At 42.5% G+C, this 17,427-nt stretch overlaps 1 protein-coding gene across 10 annotated transcripts in view; it reads right to left on the bottom strand.

Moving 5' to 3' along the window:
* The window catches only part of LOC421106 (KIAA0146), a 205,947-nt gene extending 191,335 nt beyond the window's left edge, over nt 1-14,612 (bottom strand). For 9 of the 10 annotated variants that reach the window (XR_003073926.3, XR_003073925.3, XR_005855832.2 and 6 more), the window contains exons 1-5: nt 14,556-14,612; nt 9,218-9,373; nt 8,339-8,411; nt 7,327-7,506; nt 4,584-4,741 (exon numbers count right to left, since the gene is read on the bottom strand). Coding sequence is in view for 6 of the 10 variants with exons in the window: in XM_025147953.3 (XP_025003721.2) it covers nt 4,584-4,741; nt 7,327-7,506; nt 8,339-8,411; nt 9,218-9,373; nt 14,556-14,570 (582 nt within the window). In the remaining 4 variants the exon portion in view is untranslated. Of the gene's footprint in view, nt 1-897; nt 1,036-4,583; nt 4,742-7,326; nt 7,507-8,338; nt 8,412-9,217; nt 9,374-14,555 lie in introns of those variants that run through there. The other variant, XM_040689938.1, reaches the window with a different exon arrangement.
* Nucleotides 14,613-17,427: the final 2,815 nt, after the last annotated feature.

Genomic DNA, 17,427 nt, shown 5'->3' with positions numbered 1-17,427 from the left:
AAGATAGTTCAGGGTTATTGCCATTCAATCAATATTTCAAGAAAGCAAGCTCTTATGTAGCTTTTTGATGATTTTCAGCCACATTAGATGTCAAGATTAGCAGGTAAGCTTGTTAGCATGTTCTGTGATAAAGTGTCTGCTGTAACCAGCTAAACTTTATTCATGCTGTATAGAAAGGACAGAAGAATGCTTAATTCCTATACTCTAACACTATAAAAGGCAAAAAACCTCTCCCTCACATCGTTCTGGAATAACTTTGCTTGCATAGAAAGCAAGCAAATCTGGACACCCATCAGAAACAGGTAAAGAGGTTTAACACAGGACAAGACCATACTCTGTAAGACACAGAAATGATCTATTCCATGAAAATTGAAGTTGCAAAATATTTTGGGTAGGAATTTGCAGAGGTGACGCCGCTTAGCACAAAGGGACAGAACACTTCCAGAGTAGGAGGTTTATGGCAGAAAGCACAAATTCACATACAACAGCATTAGAAGAATAGCAGTGTTCCTCAGGCATCTACACTGGGACCACCATTACTTAACATCTTCATCAGCAACACGGATAGTGGGATTGAGGGCACTCTTGCAAGTTTGACAAGGACGCCAAGCTGAGTTGTGCAGCTGATACACTGGAGCGAAGTGCTGCCATCTAGAGTGACATGTACAGGCTTGAAAGGTGAGTCCATGCAAACCTCATGAAGCGCAATAAGGCCAAGCACAAAGTTCTGCAGCCAGGTCAGGGCAGCTCCAAGCACAAAAAAAGCTGGGCCATGAATGGATTGAGAACAGTCCTGAGGATAAGGTTGTTGGTTGATGAGAAGCTCAGCACAACCCAGCAAAGCATGCTTGCAGCCCAGAAAGCCAGCTGTATCCTCAGCTACATGAAAAGAATTACCAGTGGGGCAGTGACTGCCGTTTCACTCTGCTCTTGAGATCCACCCCACCTGGAGCACTGCATTCAGCTCTGGGGTCACTGGCATAAGGAGATGAAGCTGTTGGATTGAGTTGGCCAGGAAGATGATCAGAACCTCTCCTGTGAAGACAGGCTGAGGGAGTTAGTGTTCAGTCTGCAGAAAAGGCTGTGGAGAGACCTCATTGCAGCCTTCCAGTACGTAAGGGAGGCTACAGGAAAGCAGGGAAGGGACTCTTATCAGAGATTATAGTCATAGGACAAAGGGTAGTTGCTTTAAACTGGAAGATGGTAGATTTTGATTAGGAAGAAAGTCTTTACTCAGAGAGTGGTGAGGCACTGGCACAGGCTGCCCAGAGAAGCCCTGGTACCCATCCCTGGAGGCATTCAAGGCCAGGTTGGATTGGGCCCTGAGCAGTCTGATCTGCTGGGAGCTGTTCCGTGACCATAGCAATGGATTTAGAACTGATCTTTAAGGTCCCTTACAACCCAAACCATTCTATGAGATTTCATATAATCCATAAAATATTCGTAAATTGCAAATAATTTAAAGATTAATACAATATGGAACTTCAGCTCATATAACAAGACCCCTGCACAAGTCAAAGTAGTCATTACCAATGCATGTAACTGTGTGAGATCAATTCTAAGTTCATTAGATAATGCTCTGCTGGAAAACAGGGATGCTGAAAAAATTAGCGTTAACTTCAATCTTTGTTCTAGCAATGCTGTTTCCAAGCAAAACATCAACCAGGCATCCTTCACAGACAACTGAGAGCAGAGAAGTCCTCAGAATAAAACCTTCTGGGATCAGGCCTTGCTGGAACTTTGCTCTGCGTCACCTTAAGAAAAATTCAACCAGTTACAAGTCAAAGAAAATTTAGTAACCACAAAATAAAACTCTCATCCCGTAAAGACATACAAATGAAAGCAAAGTGTGACTGTCATATTTTTCACACCTTTTTTCAAAAATTCTAAACAGAACCAAAAATTAGCTAATAGTTGCTCACCACAACACTAAATTCAACTTGCCTTCCTCATTCTCTGCGAGGTAGCCTTACGCATCGGAGGCAGCTAGCTGCTAAGAAAGACGCTGCATAGGGACTTAAGATGGAACACAGACTGAAATAGGTCGGGTGTAAAACTAGTCACAAGCAAAAGTTTCATCTCTATACCAATAGAAGTCTTTCCACATAGTTAATTGTCACTGAACAGGACTAATTTTCAAATACTAATGTACTGGGAAGAAAATAGTTATTCACCTTTTTATATTTCCCAGTAGAAACCCAGCATACTCTTACCATACATAAATAGTACAATAAAGATATTTGGCAGCAATCCTAAACCTCTAGAACCTCCTGGTATTTGGTGTATTTTGAAGTGGAGTAAAATAAATGTCAGGGTCTTTTGATTACCCACACACTTCATTAGGTCCCAGAGATTTAGTAAACACCACAAAAATGATGATATATCAACATCTGGCTTTTTTCCTCCCCGCACCATAAACTATGCCACAAAACTAAGAGGCTTTTTTTGAACGATACTCTTCCAGCAAATGGCCTCCTGTGGGGAGCACTTGTTTTGTATTCTCTTCCAGAACTGTCCCAACTGCCTCTGCTATTTTTCCTAGGAAAACTGCGCATTCAAAGCAAACCAAAGAATGCAAATGACAGCAATCACTGGGGCTCTGCCCTCCTACATACATCAAATTCCCAGAGGAAAGTTCACTGGTAAGGCTGACCACCCGTGGAAATTCCCACCGCGTGACACTGACCGGGAAAGGGAAACGTGCAAAGGGATCCTCTGACCCCATTTACTCAGGGACTCCTGTAGTAGTATAAACATTCTGGTTAAGATTAAACAATTTTGTTCCACATGTTCACATCTAAAAAGCCCTCTCATGAGGGCTCACCTCTTACTAATACTGAAGTGTCTCAAAACTTATCCAACTTTCCACCTACAGTGGGGTAACTCATGCTGATGTAATAGAAGCGGGACGACTTTCTACCGCTCGCACAAACTCCGGGTCTGTTCCCCCAGGTTTATGCCTTCGAACCCGCCGCGGAAGCAGGTAAGGGCCCGGCCAGGCAGCGCCCGCCGCTCGTAGCGCGGGCTTGTGGCGCCCCCTGGCGGGCACGAAGGGGGCAGCTGGAGGCCGACGCCGGGCTCCCGAGGGGCTGCGCGCCCAACAGCGCGGGGCTCGCTAACCCCGTCCTGGCACTCCCAGCGCTGGGCTGCACAGGCTGTCCGGCCCCTCATGCAGCGCTCAGCCACTCTCCCTGAGGAACGCCGTCCTCATGTGGTGACACCTACTCCTGTCGTCTCACTGGGCACTTCTAAGGGACAGGTCACTCTCCTGTTACTTCAAGGGGTGAAAAAACAGAGCACAGGAGGTTCCATAGGAATATGGGGAACAACTTTACTATGAGGGTAACAGAGAATGGAACAGGCTGCCCAGAGAGGTGGTAGAGTCTCCTTCTCTGGAGATAGAATCCACCTGGTCACTTTCCTGTGTGACCTACCACAGGGAGGCTGCTTTAGCAGGGATTGGACTGCACAATCCCTTCCAACCCCTACAAGTCTGTGATTCTGTATGGTCAGACCTCTCCTCTGCCTCCTCCAGGCCCAGCAACACCAGCCCTCAAACACCACATACGCCAACCCCAGCCCCCCACTGTGCTGAGGAACAGAGAGGAGCAAGGGCCTCACTGGAGAGGCTCCTGATGATGCAGCTGCCTTGCAGCACCAGAGAGAGGTTCAGTGCCTGCCTTGCCTAGAATGGTATCAAATCTCAAGTCTTTTAATACAAATCATTTCACTGGAAAAACTTTTCAAACATTTATTCTATACTTGATAGGACATGCCTTCTTTAAAGACTAAGTTTCATTTTCTGCAGTTAAAAAACCTTCCCCACACAAGGATAGAAACACTACCAGATCTTAGCTGATACAATTCAGTATTCACTTCTGCCTTTTCTTGAGCTCTCCAATCCTCATCACTAAAAAGTGTCCTATGTTACTTAGTCTCTCACCTCACCACCACTTGGAGAATATGCCCTATGCACAATAACTGAATTTGATATAGTCAAGCTCCAGAAAAATAAGCAGCTGTCTGACCCAGCACATAACAGGAAATTGACATCAACTTGCTGGAGAAAGCCATTAGACAAGAGCTATGGAGAATCCAGATCACCACATTTCTGGTAAGAAATCTACCCACTTGGCCACCTTTTTATGCACATGCTGAAATACAAGAAATTCCATTTAAATTAAGAATAAACTTTACTTAGAATGATTAAACAGGTTGCTCAGAAAGATTGTGGAGTCTCCAAGCCTGAAGGGACTCAAACACAACCACACAGCCCTGAGCAATTTACTCTGTGAGACCTTGCTTTGAGCACAGGGGTTGAACTGGATGATCTCCAGAGATGCTTTCTCATCTTAGTCATTCTGTGTCTCAGCAATCACAGTACCAATTTCTAGGTGTGGGGCACTGTTGGTTTTGAGGTTTGGCAGTCAGAAAATATCCCAAAGCTCTTGTGAACAGGATTCCTTTTAAAGGTAAGGTAAGCAGAAGCCTCACATTCCTCCAAGTTAAGTGCAACCAAATGAGAATACACTACATAATTGTAGGAGAAAAACAACTTTTAAAAGAAGAAAATAGTTTCTTACCTTACAAAGCTCATCATTCTCCTCTTTGACAGGTAGAGAATTAAGATTTGTGCAGGAGTCCGTGTCAGATATCTCCAGTGAGCTGTCATCTTTTTCAGATTCATCACATTCATCTGTAGAATCACTATCCTTCTCCCAGTCAATAAGCTCTGATTCGTCTGAAGAAAATTTGCTATAATGTTTCTCATTCATTCACATGTTATTCAAAAATACGAATTTAAACTGTAAAACATTAATTATCCTTGACTTGGGAAAAGCACAATATTGTTTTGCTACAGACACTGAACCTGCCTTTATGTTTAACTACTTTAAGATCCCATCCCTTGTAAAATCCACACAGAAGCTTCCATGAATGAACATATTAAAAAATAAAGAATCAAAGTACTGCCCATAAGGAGGCAGCATTTTTAGCTACTTAGGTAAGTATTTGGTTTAGTTGTTAATTTCTTAGCATTTAGAGAAGCCTTGGTTTTTCTCATCCAGTTGAAATTATATATATTTTTTCCCAAGTGTACTCATTCAAAATTAACTGTTTTAAGTAAAAGCAAATACTTCAGGCAGTGGTCTGGAAGAGCTGCAAAGCTGATGGAAGTTAACATCTGTTATGAGTGGTAACTCCCACAGATGAAAAAAATACTTGAAATGGTAGCCTTGTAAGACACCATGGCCAAATACACAGGTCTGCAAACCAAACCTCTGAGCACAGATAGATGTTTGCATTAACTTCTCCTAAACAATCAGGCACAAGAAAATAAGTGTTCACCTCAAACAAAGAACGGGGACAAAATGGTAATAAACACAGACGCTGTTCTTTCACCACACTCATGACCATGTAGTCCAGAAATACACTTGTACTCATCTACAGGGATCTTCTGAAAGGCAGTGGAAGCCTGAGCTGCTGTAGCAGCCCTCCTAAACACTCCTTTCAGGCACAAGTGTCTCAGAACACAAGCTACTGGCAAAAAGAACCTCATTCAGTTTTGAAAACACAAAGTTTGGAGGAAGAAAACTGAGGCTCTGAGTTTTGCTTGTATTGCTTCTGCAGAAAGCAGAGAAAGCAGGAACCTACAAGTAGAGATGCTCTAGGCATCTCTACAGATATGTGGAACAGTGGTAGTACGTTGTTAGAGTGCTACAACAGCTTAAGTCACTAGTTTCTTCACAGAACTTCCAAATTCTGAAGCCACCCAGACAAATAAACAAAAGCTCTGGTTTGCCTGTGTGAATATATTTCTGTTACTAAACACAAGGAAGCTATATAGAAGAAGTTTTAAATACAGCTGCTGGTGACTAGTTTAGCACAAAGTGGCCTCTTGAAGCTATGTGGCAGCTGCATGCAACTTATGATGGCAGTATGAATCCCAAGTGCTATCTTGTCACACTCAGGTGCTAACACTTCATTTCTGAAGGTGATCTTCACATGAAAGGGCATGCCACTTTTAAAATATTTTCTTGGCTATTATCCCCGTACTTACAAATGAACGTACATAATATGCATACACAGATATCCACGTACAATAGTACAACTACTGCACACGATAGCTAACTGAGAAAAGGAAAAACAGCTTTCTATTATAGCAGGGAGTTTTCTTACACCCCACAACTCAATAAATTAGAGAGTTGAAGAGGAAATGTTTTTATTCCCTTGATACCTTCAAGCAGGTACGTAAAGCATCAATTTTGTCTTGCAAGTAGAGAAACCAAACTTTGCTACCTCATATGAGGTAAAAGCAAACCTGTGCATTGCCTTTTTAAAACTAAAAGCTGTACTACATATTTATTATTGAACTGCTTATTATAAGGGATATGAGAGACAAGTATAATAAAATGATATTAATAGCAGGCTTGAAAGTTTCCCAGTAAACAGATTAAAGTCCACAGAATGAACAGTCCTTCCACTTCTAAAAGAACAAAAAGAATTACTAAGAATTACAACAGATGACCAGTGTAAAATCAATGACAAATACAGAAGAAATAGGAAGACTGTTTGCTGTAAACCAAAGGAATGTGCTTAGCCAGAGCCACAGAAAGAAACAAATTAGTCAATCCATTTGCTCAACTCACAGTACTGTTTGAAAGCTACCAGATACCCAGGATCTGAAACCTGTCTGTAATGCTTCAGATCCAGCTCAAGTTAAGAAGTATTTTCAATGCGATTATAAGTTCTAATGCAAATTAAGCATTATCCTAATCAACTTTGTCTAATAAAGCACACAAATTTTCTGTCTTCAGCTGCACTTCTTTAATCAAAGTCTCTGCTATCCGCCATCCCCTGCTCCACGAAGTAGAAAGCAAATCCTAGAAACAAAACTCATGGTTGCTTGCACAGTACAGCTAGTAGAGAAAACAAGGAATACTGTGTACTAAAATGAAAACTCATGCCACGTAGAATGATGTTATCTGCAGCTGCAAAGCCTGCCACATCAACTCAGTATGTGTAGAGACAGCAATGCCACTAGTAGAACAGAGCAGGCAGAGGAAGGTGTTCACAACCCCAGCACATATGAGCATAGGAAAGGAAATGGTACAAAACGCTACTGGGACTCCAAAGTTTAATTTTTTGGCCATAATTTATAAGAGATTATGCCATACTCAGCTGATACTGATGGAAAAAATCCTCCAAATGACCTAAACCCATTTTGGTTAAGCCGTGTCCTTTAGCCAGAATGATCTCACAGTATTTTTGTTACAGCACTTGAAGCTGACAATGTTTCTTGACAAATGTGCTTGTGTTTGAACTTACCTTCATCACTTCTGTCCTCTAAGAAAAAATGTCTGTCCTGCGACTCCTCTACTTTGCAAGTGAGACTTTTTTTACTGTGTAACCTGGAAATCGATGCTTTATTTTCATTATCTGAAAAATCACTGCCACTAGAGGTCCAAATTATGTCTTCAGCCTCCTTAGAGCTTTCAGCAGCAGATCCTATTAAAGAGAATTGTAAAGTTTTAGATTGTGACAGAAATACAGCACAGTTAAATTTAAAATCCTTAAAAAATTAAGCTATACTGTTCTTGAACTGGAAAAAAAAAATTACCTGTTCTGCCAGCAAGCAAGAGATGAATACTGGAAAGTTAACTTAAAAATTTCTTATACAGTCATGCTTTATTTTCATCTTGATTCTCTCTGCTGCTAGAGCAAGTAGAAAGACAAAGACTGAAGAAATCACTGCCCTATCTCTCCTTTCCTCCTTACACAAAAAGTGAAAGATATGGAAACGGTCCGTAAGTCCTCATACTCCTCATTATGCCTAGAGTTCTTCTTCAATCACAACACTGAACAGACTCAGGTACCTACAGAAGATGGTGAATGCAGGATGTTGACAAAGTTCTGTTTCATTATCTATTCTTCATACTTACAAAATAGCTTGTTTCTCTCATGCCTGCTTCTCAGTCTCTAAGATGAAGTGAGAATTATCTCACCCTCTGTCTAGACAGCTACAAGTGGGTTTTCACTCCTTCATCTTAAAACTGTGGGCAATGTTCTGTCCCTGCTAGGATACACACTATATACTGTATTAGAAATACTCTATCCATTCAAGAGCAATAGCTAAAGTTATTACAGTTTTGCAGAACTGGCATTCTAGGTAGAGAGAGGAGTCCAGTCACAACAGCATCAGGACTGTCTCATATCAAAATGAGATTCTAAGTACAAAAACAGAAGAAAACCAGCACTTTTAGCAGCTTATACCTTCATAAGAGGCAAAACAAAATAGAAGTCTCTTTGGCAATACCAAGATGACATTGCTGAAACATACCTATTGGGCTTTCTGCAGTTGTTAAGAGTGGTCCAAGGTGCTTCTTAGATTTATTACCAGCAGGTCTCGATGACTAGAAAGAGATGTAATCAAGATTATCATCATGTTAAAATTGCCTGTATAGTAATATACTTCAGAACTGTTATTATACGCCCACCACAACTGAGCACATCTTCAGACAAATTTTTCAGTCTCCTACTACCCTGTAGTACCATGAGAACATGAACACAAAAGTTTAATTTTCATCATTGAGGAAAATATAAGCTCACTGTGACAATGACAAGAACTACATCTAACCTCATGAAGAACAAAAGCCACTATTTTCAGCATTAAAATGTCAAAAGGGGGCAGGAAGACCATGCTTGATAAAGCACGTGCCCCGTTCCAAGGTTGCAGAAAGAAGCTTTCTGTGGTCCTGCCTCCATTTCATTAAATCCCACAAGCTATGTAACACTGTGACCGCTCAGTTCCAGAAAGAAACAGAAACAAATCGGTTGAAGATTATTTTCAGCACACAGCCCTTCCTCAGTCAGAGCTGGCTGAGTATCTCAATTCATGACCAAGACTAACACAGAAAAAAATATTATTAAATTCAAAACAGGAGCTGCAAGGTCATAAGGCAGTATTTTCCTACAGTGAATTCATTGTTGCAAACAAACTCTTTATATCTAACACGAATCCTCCTAATGCAAAATAAAGTCATTTTGTTCCATTTTTAATTTTTAAGGAAGAAACAGCTCCCCACCCCAAATGTTAAATTTCTTTTAAATAATACATTTGGGGACAATGCAAAAAAAGGGTGAGTATTCAGTCAAGCATAGAAACCACATTACCAGTTGGCTTTTCTTTCTTACACCTTTAAGCAAGCCAGCATTTTACCTCCAGCACAGAAGTACTCTGAAAGCCATCCCCACACCTAAGCCACGCATTGGAAATCGAAGCAGCAGCCACTGATGTCCTGAGACTTGATTTTTTCAGCTGTAGGGTTGTCTCATCTGGGAAAGATGTGCACTCCGCATTCCAAAACCGCTTCCGCTAAGAAAAAGAAACCCATCAAAAACACCGCATATACATAATGCTTCTCAAGTGAAATCTATTTCGTCTAGAAATTCCCTTTTCCTAAATACTCCCAAACAAACTCCATACTTTAAAAGAGATGGAATGAGAAAAGTTTTGAACACCTCCAAGCATTTTTTTCTGCAACACCACACAACAACAGTAGCACTAATTGTCATGGGTGACTTTGACCTCTGATTTGATTTTGACATTTGAAACCAGTTTAAACTGTTACCTGTAAGGCTCTACATCAGTTTACACAGACAAACTGAACTTGAGCATGATAAAGACTTCAGTTCACTCTGCTGCTGAAACACTTCAGAAAACTTTGACTGTGCCTTCTTGTGTATGTTCCTACTTGTGTTTAAGAACTACACCAAAGCTACGTTAATCAGCACAAAGATAGGGGGAAAGGAGGTGGTCATGGGCAGCTTTTGTGACTGATTACATATATTTGTTTCCTCCTTAACTTCTGAGTGCTGGCCACAATGGAAAAGGTGCTTTCAAAAAGCATACAGCGAGCAGCACCTTGGTTTGTCCCTCCAGTCAACCAGTCCTGTTTTATACAGGAAACTAGTCCTAATTGTACACTGAAACACAGGGAATAGTATCAGGCACACATATAACACCAACTGATCTGTAATCCCACTGTAGATTACATAGGAATACCCAACCAGTAACATGGATGCAGATTACAATCTCCTATCACACAGTAGAACAGCAGAAATATTTTTCTTTTTTTTTTTTAATAATTAGACCAAAATGATTTGTGTTTTCAAACAGAGGGGATTCCAGTCAATTTCTTTGTTAGTTATTTTTTGAACCCTAACCGGTGTTGAAAGGCTTGCCTGTGTGTATGCTGTCAGGACTTCTAAACCCCTGCAAGATAAATTTTGGAGAACAAAACCTGCAGTACGTGGCAGATCAAAACGTGGTTCATCCAACCATGTTTCTTAAGTGGGGTACAGCAGTTTGAAAGAACACCCAGCTGTGTCAGTACCATCACTATGACTTGCTCAGCTTCTGATGACAATGCACAGCTTCTGATGGTCAATTAAAAGCAGAGGCAGTTGCAAACAACAGGAAAAGCCACACGAATGCATGTGCTAGGAGTTATGTAAAACAGGCTTTGTAATGAATTTCCATTGTCAGGAAGCATTTCAAACACAGAACTAAAGAATGACTCTGTCCTGTTTCTCATCATATCATCCTTAAAAATCATTAAATCCCTTTTCACAGAGAATCCCTCAGTTTCTCAGCACTGCAAGTACAATGGAAGCAAAGAACACTGCATAAGAGGTACAGCGTGTCAGCAGATGAAACATCAGTGCTGTACAACTGCCATCATTTGGGAAGGCACACAGTGTGTATATATGCATATATACACATACATGCAGAGTGTTTTAAACAAGACAAATACACCATGTAAAACGCATATATTTCAACATGCATAAAACAACTTGTGCTCGTATAAACAAAGCACACTTTCTTATTAGAAAGCTGTAATACGAATGCTCTGTGTAACAGTAAAATAAGGTTAGATTTACACAGACATGGCTCAAAAGACAAACACTCAAGGCCACAAGTGACACTGCTGAGTTCTCCCGGGATGAAGGTTCCAACCATGAGCCATGGGAGCAGCTCTGCGGGGCGCTCTGTGCACGGCTCATGGGCACCGTGGGACTGTGCCTGTGCTGGGGAAGGCAACGGCTGTGCCAGCCAACCCTGCGGAGCTGCTGCTCCCTCACACCTCTGCACAGAGACCTGCTACTATGGGAATCCACCGGCTGGCACACAAACGGCAAGGTTTAGAGCTTCCCTGCCTCTGCTCCACTCTGCTTCAGGGCAACAGGGAAACTGATAGTTGAAGAAACTTGTTTCTCTCAAGATTTATAACAAAGCTAATCCAGAGGACATGCTGTTCCTAAAGAACTGCAGCACAAACAGCGAGTTCTCTTCACCTCAAGTCACAAGGTTAATCTTTTTCCTCCGGCATAAAAGTGGGACACAGAAATATAGAATCATAGAATGGCTAAGGTTGGAAAAGACCCACAGGATCATCCAGTCCAACCATTCACCCTTCACCAATGGTTCCCGCTAAACCATGTCCCTCAACACAACATCCAAACGCTCTTTGAACACCACCAGGCTCGGTGATTCCACCACCTCTCTGGGCAGCCCATTCCAGTGCCTGACCACCCTTTCAGAGAAGTAGTATTTCCTAACGTCCAGCCTGAACCTTCCCCGGCGCAGCTTGAAGCCATATATTGGGTAATTAGTAGTGTTACGCATGAAGTATCCAAACCCAAGGTGTTGGTATTAAAAAACACCACCAAATGAAGTTCAAAAGAGCTAGACCATGTAGATCCAGCGCACCTCAAATCAAAACGTACTGCAGAACGAAGGGCCACAGAATAATCTCATGGATTTGAGCAGTGTCTGGAGACAAAACATGCCCTCTAATCTTAAACTCAGCCTAGGATGGCGACCTTATGCAGAAACCATCTGCTGACCTCCGCTCATGAAAGCATTATGCTTTTTCTCTGCAGCAATTCCTTTTAAGTAACAACAAAAATAACAGCGCTGCTATTATTGCTGTGTCACTGGATTAGGATCAAGCCCTCCATGCCAAAGGCACAGAAAACAATCCTTCCCCCATTAGCCCTGCAGTAACTCTCAGCAAGGTAAAGGCCAAATCAGCCTCCATGGGTAGGGGTGTGCAGCGAGGACAAGTGAGACAGTGACGCTTCAATAAAGATTGAATGATTGGACACCAGACTGCTAAATGTATGGGGCTGGAGGGTTGGTTTTGATTTTTAACTAGATGGCCCTATCCAGAACATCTCCACTCCACCAATCCGTATAGCATTGCTTCTGCAAATGTTCGTTAAGCAGAGGCACCCTAAATGCAGTCACTGGGACCACGTGTTCAATGTCTACTGGCTGCACACAGCCCTTTACACACCAGACAATCCCACTTCCTTGAGCCTGTGTCAAGCACCATGAAACAAACCCCCACAAAAGCACAACCCAGTGCAGTACCTATTGAATACACCACCACCATCTCTTTGACACATCACTTTCTCTAACACATAAAAACAACACAAGCTGAAGGGCAAAAAAGAAAAGGTTTTGCTGTATGATTCCTCCTGCTGCTGACATGCACATCCTGATGGTAGTTGAGCCACTTAAACATAGAAATTATTTCAATTGCTGTATCCTTCTCTAATACAGAGCAGGCAAGATGCTGATAACTTCAGTTCTTGATCCCAAAGACTTCTTTTTAATTACAAATAACTTTTGAATACACCACAGAAGAATACACAGTGATATCAAACACCGACCATTCCCATCTTTCACCTTCACTTGTCACATGAAAACACTCATAAGAAAGAATGAAGGAGTTCCAGGCTTTAAAAGCCCAATTTTAAAACAGCATAAAACTCAATTTGACAACAGAAATCTCATTTTCAGCAGAACTCAGCATTCATGCCACTGAGTTCCTGTAAGGATAGTTACCACTTTCAGTGCCCGGATAGAAATGGAGGTTTTCATTTGCTTGAAATACTAAAATATCCACGTGTTTTAAACCTTCAAGTGAGGATTTAAAAAGAGGCTGTATTATTTCAAGCCAAGATTTCTTTTTCCATAATGAAAACCAGCATACATCCTTCCCAAAGTCAACTGGCAAAAACACCCGCAATCTTAACTAAGAGGCATCCTCACCAAGCTGTAATCATTAGCAAAAAATGCTGAGCTGCATAACTACGGTCACAGTGACCTGGCATTCCTCCTCCCACACTGTTGGCATGCACTTAAAAAAAAGAAATATTGTTTTCCAAAATACTTCCATTGATACTGACATATGGGACTGGTATTTTTATGTTTCAAAACTCTTATGTTTCTGATTTTGCTTCTGTTCGTGAAAGGCTATTTTCTTGTTGGCTGACACATACGTGGATATACACACACAACTGGGTAACACTGCCACGTGAACACTGGGTGTTTTTCTAAAACCCATACATGCTTATGTAAGCATCAGTACAAGTTATTGTGATAACGCTGAGGGAGAAAACCCTCATGCAGTAAGGATACCACTGAAATGCACTTCTTACACATAGCTCGTGCCAAGTTGTAGTTAGACATAGATCTGCACTCTACCAATCAAACAGATGAGAACAGAAGTACACAGAAAAGCTTTCTCAAGATTATGTTACCTGAAACACTTCAGATACAATCATAACACCACACATCAGTTATATAGCAGGTCAGTTTATTTCTTAAAACGGCTTAATTAATTGAATAGGCAGCAAATACAGAGGACTGCTGTTTCTCACCTCAGCAGTACAGCTGTCACTGACACAGTAACTAGAAACAGTGTCTTCTTCTACAAAACACTACCAAAAGCTGTCATCAAATGTCAACTCAATCTAGTATAACTTTAAACTTAGCTGTACTTAAAAAACTGGTGTGGAATACTCATACCATTCCTACCCATATGCTACAAGGAGAAACGAATTTTGTTTAGCACCTGCACCTAACATTTGAAGTCTGCACAAGGCTGCCCGGAGAAGCTGTGTGTGCCCCATCCCTGGAGATGCGTAACAGCAGGCTGGACAGGGCCCTGGGCAGCCGGAGCTGGAGGCTGGGAACGGCACGGGATTGGAACTCGGTGATCTTTAAGGCCCGTCCCGCGCTAAGCCGTGCCGTGGCTCCCAGCACAGCCGCCAGGCGGCAGCACGGTGCCGCGGGGCACAGAGCAGGCAGCACGCCGGACGGCGCGTACCTCCGCTCGGCTCACGGCCCGCCCGCGCCTCAAGAGACCGAGCCACCAAGAGAGCGACACGGAGCCCGCCCGTCCTGACCAAAACCCCGGGGTTCGCTTTCCCCGGCTGCCACCGAGCCCGCTCCGCGTCCCCTCGGTGCTCCCGCCAGGAGCGGCGGGTCGCCGTGAGGCAGCCAAGCCCCGCGGCACGACGCGGGGAGGGCCCGCCGCCACAGCGCCAGGGACGCGTCCGAGCCGACCCCTTCCGGGGAGCACCAAGGCCCGAGCACCGGGGGCGGGCAGCGGGGCCGGAGCTCGCCCTGAGGGGAGCACGGCGGCTAACCCGCCTCGCGCAGAGCCCTCCCGCACAGCCCCCCTCAGCGCGCACGCAGGTACCTTCCTACTGGGCATCGCCCTCGGCAGGGCGGCCCGAGCCCCGGTCACGTGGCAAGCGAGCCCTAGGGGCGTGGCGACCAAGAAACCCCCTGCCCGGCCGCACCGCCTCCCTTTCCAGCTTTGGCGCCAACAGAGCCGCCGCTCTTCATTGGGCTGCCCGGTGACGTCACGAGAAGGGGCGGTACCTACGGAAGAGAGTGTCGCGCATGCGCGTTTCAGCGCCCAGGCTTGGCGGGCGCTGTGGTGCTGTCGGGCTTCCGGGGGCGCCTCACCTTGTGAAGTAGTGACCCTGAGCAGGGAGAGTAGGGCCGCGTTTCGGCTGCTGGGGCTTTGGGTGGGGGCAGGAGAAATCCTTCGGGTGGTGTTTGACCTTCATGCCGGTCTAAGTCACTCAGATCTGACAGGGATGATGGATGCTGTGTTAACAGCTCGAGGAAATAAACAGCTCGTTATCTAACGAAGCAAAATGCGAACACAAAACAAAACGCTTCACGTGAAATACGCTTGCTGTTAAGCCACCAGCTTAACATGTTTTACACTCTAACACCAGCATGCATTTACAGGCAAGAAAATAGCATCTGTGCCAAAACGTAGGGAGGTGGGACTCAAATGCCTTCGAATGGAGTGTGTCTTGCAGCAAGCGGTCACTGCAGCTAACTGAAGGGAAAAGAAGGCTGACAGCCTTTGACAACGATGTTCTGATTCAGGAGGAAGCAGCGGCAGTAGAAGGGCATCCCGGTTATTTTTAAATGCTTTTATGTGGTCTTGAGAAGGTCAGGCTGTCGGTGCTGGTGCAAAGAGAGAATAATAAACAATCTTTGTAAAAGAAAAACAAAGAATTATGCTTTATGCCCCGGCACAGCTAGAATTTGTAAATATATGTTTTGATAGGAGGCACTGTATGGCTAATTTTTGTTATTAAACCGTAATTGCATGTATCTGCAGCTATAGTTTATGGTTTGTATTTTTTCCAAGGCACCCTGTGGCCAATACCCATCTCACATTCCCTTTGTAAAGCTGCCACTAATTAAAGTGCGTTCTGCAGAGAGAGAAGAGCCAGAATCATCATCTACAACTCATGCTGCCTTTGATTGTTATGTTCAAAACAGAGTTAAAAGCCTTATGTTCACATCCTTCCAAAAGCTTGCAGTATTTCTTTTCCAGCTACCAGACTGACAAATTAGCTCAATTATGCATCGTCAAAGTGGTTTTCTTTGATATTTCAAGAGGTATCACTGTGCTATTCAGTTGGATAGGTTGTGTTAGAGCTAAATCACAGAAGTACTCAAACTATAGAAGGTAAGTCAGATAAGTGAATCTGTGTTATTTTTTTCTGTACTTAGTCTCCTTCTGAGGATTACAAGATACTTGCATCTGGCAGGATTTCCTTCTGTGGAATTACGAGAAAGTGACCCAATTTATAGATTTATTTGCTTTAATATTCTTCACAAAGAGATACTAAAATGACATGGAAATAGAGGAAAGAAGCCAGAAAACAACCCTATATAGTATGAATTAAAATAGAGCTGTGATTGTTTTAAAAATAATTTTCTGTGGAAAAAGAATAAAGAAGCTTTGTAATACTTGTACGCTGTTCTTCCAGCCCGTTAAAAGTTCCTGTGGGTTATACCTGTCATCACATCTTGCAGCCATGAATGATAGTTTAATTTCATACTTTGATCTGATGTACCGATTGGCCGTGTTTGTGCTCAAGATCGTGATGCCGCTGCTTAGGAAGCATTAAGAAATGGAACTTTTTGTACTCCAGTGCATTAAGTATCTATAAAAAAAATATATAAATTTCATGTAATCAATAAAACAATTTCTTCAGTAAAATCTGAAAAAAGAAAAAAAAGAAAGCATTTATTTTTCTGCTGTTGCTTGCATGGATGTTTTTAGATCCATGCAGAAAGAACTTCTCTCTCAAAGAAGCAAAAGGTATTTTATACAAATTAATCAACAGATAAGGAGGCTTAAATTACTGAACCTGGAAGAACTTGTTTCTTTTGAAGGAATGTGCCTGTCCTTCGTTCTAACCTGAGTTTATGGATTCATTTCCTCTGACGGAGCAGTAAGTTACAACTCTAAAAGCTTTCCAGTATATAAAACCTTCAAGGACAATGTCCAATTCTAACACAGATGAAGATGTTTGGTTCAAGTCATTTCCTTAGCAAAGTTTTGAAAGTCACAAACATCCCAGCCAGCCCAATTGGGATGAGATAGGGAGAAAACTCTAATTAAGTATTTTAGAGTCCATGTTTCAAGATCAGATGGATTCTTATAACAGGTAATATATGATCCCAAAGCCTAGCCTAGATCAAAGACAAGTCAGTCTAGATCCAACACATTTTCTCCTGTAGACTGCATTACATTCTGATGACTTCCAACTTTCTAATGTTTCGTAGGAAACAACATGTAAAACTTCAGCCTTCTTAGTCCCAGAGCTGTGGCTTCAGTTCTGCTGTAAATTAAATGGTACCACTGCCCAGTGTGATATGCAGTGTTACTCCTTTTTTCTTTCATAACACTTGTATCTATGGTACAGTGCTCCTTTTTAGTACTGTCTTCCACGCACCAGTGGTACAATATGTCTGTTCTTTCAAAATAATGAATCACTATATATTTTATTTTCAAATAATGAATTCAGTGCTACACATCATTAGTAAACACAACTGAAGTCTTGGGAATTCCACTGATTTCACCGGAGTCAGATCTGGCCTCGAATTATTTCCCTCTGAGCTATAGAAAGCCCTGTTTGGGTAATTTCTTTAGTACTAAAGTCTGAACTATCACAAATATGCAAGCCAGAGATTTTATAAAACTTGAGTCTTTTCTTTACTAAAAGCTAACAGTGCTCTGATTTGCACATTTG

This window comes from Gallus gallus, chromosome 2 (assembly GCF_016699485.2).
Source record: "Gallus gallus isolate bGalGal1 chromosome 2, bGalGal1.mat.broiler.GRCg7b, whole genome shotgun sequence".
Lineage (NCBI taxonomy): Eukaryota > Metazoa > Chordata > Aves > Galliformes > Phasianidae > Gallus > Gallus gallus.
The sequence above is the reverse complement of the archived record's forward strand: the minus strand, read 5'-3'. Positions and strand labels throughout refer to the sequence as shown.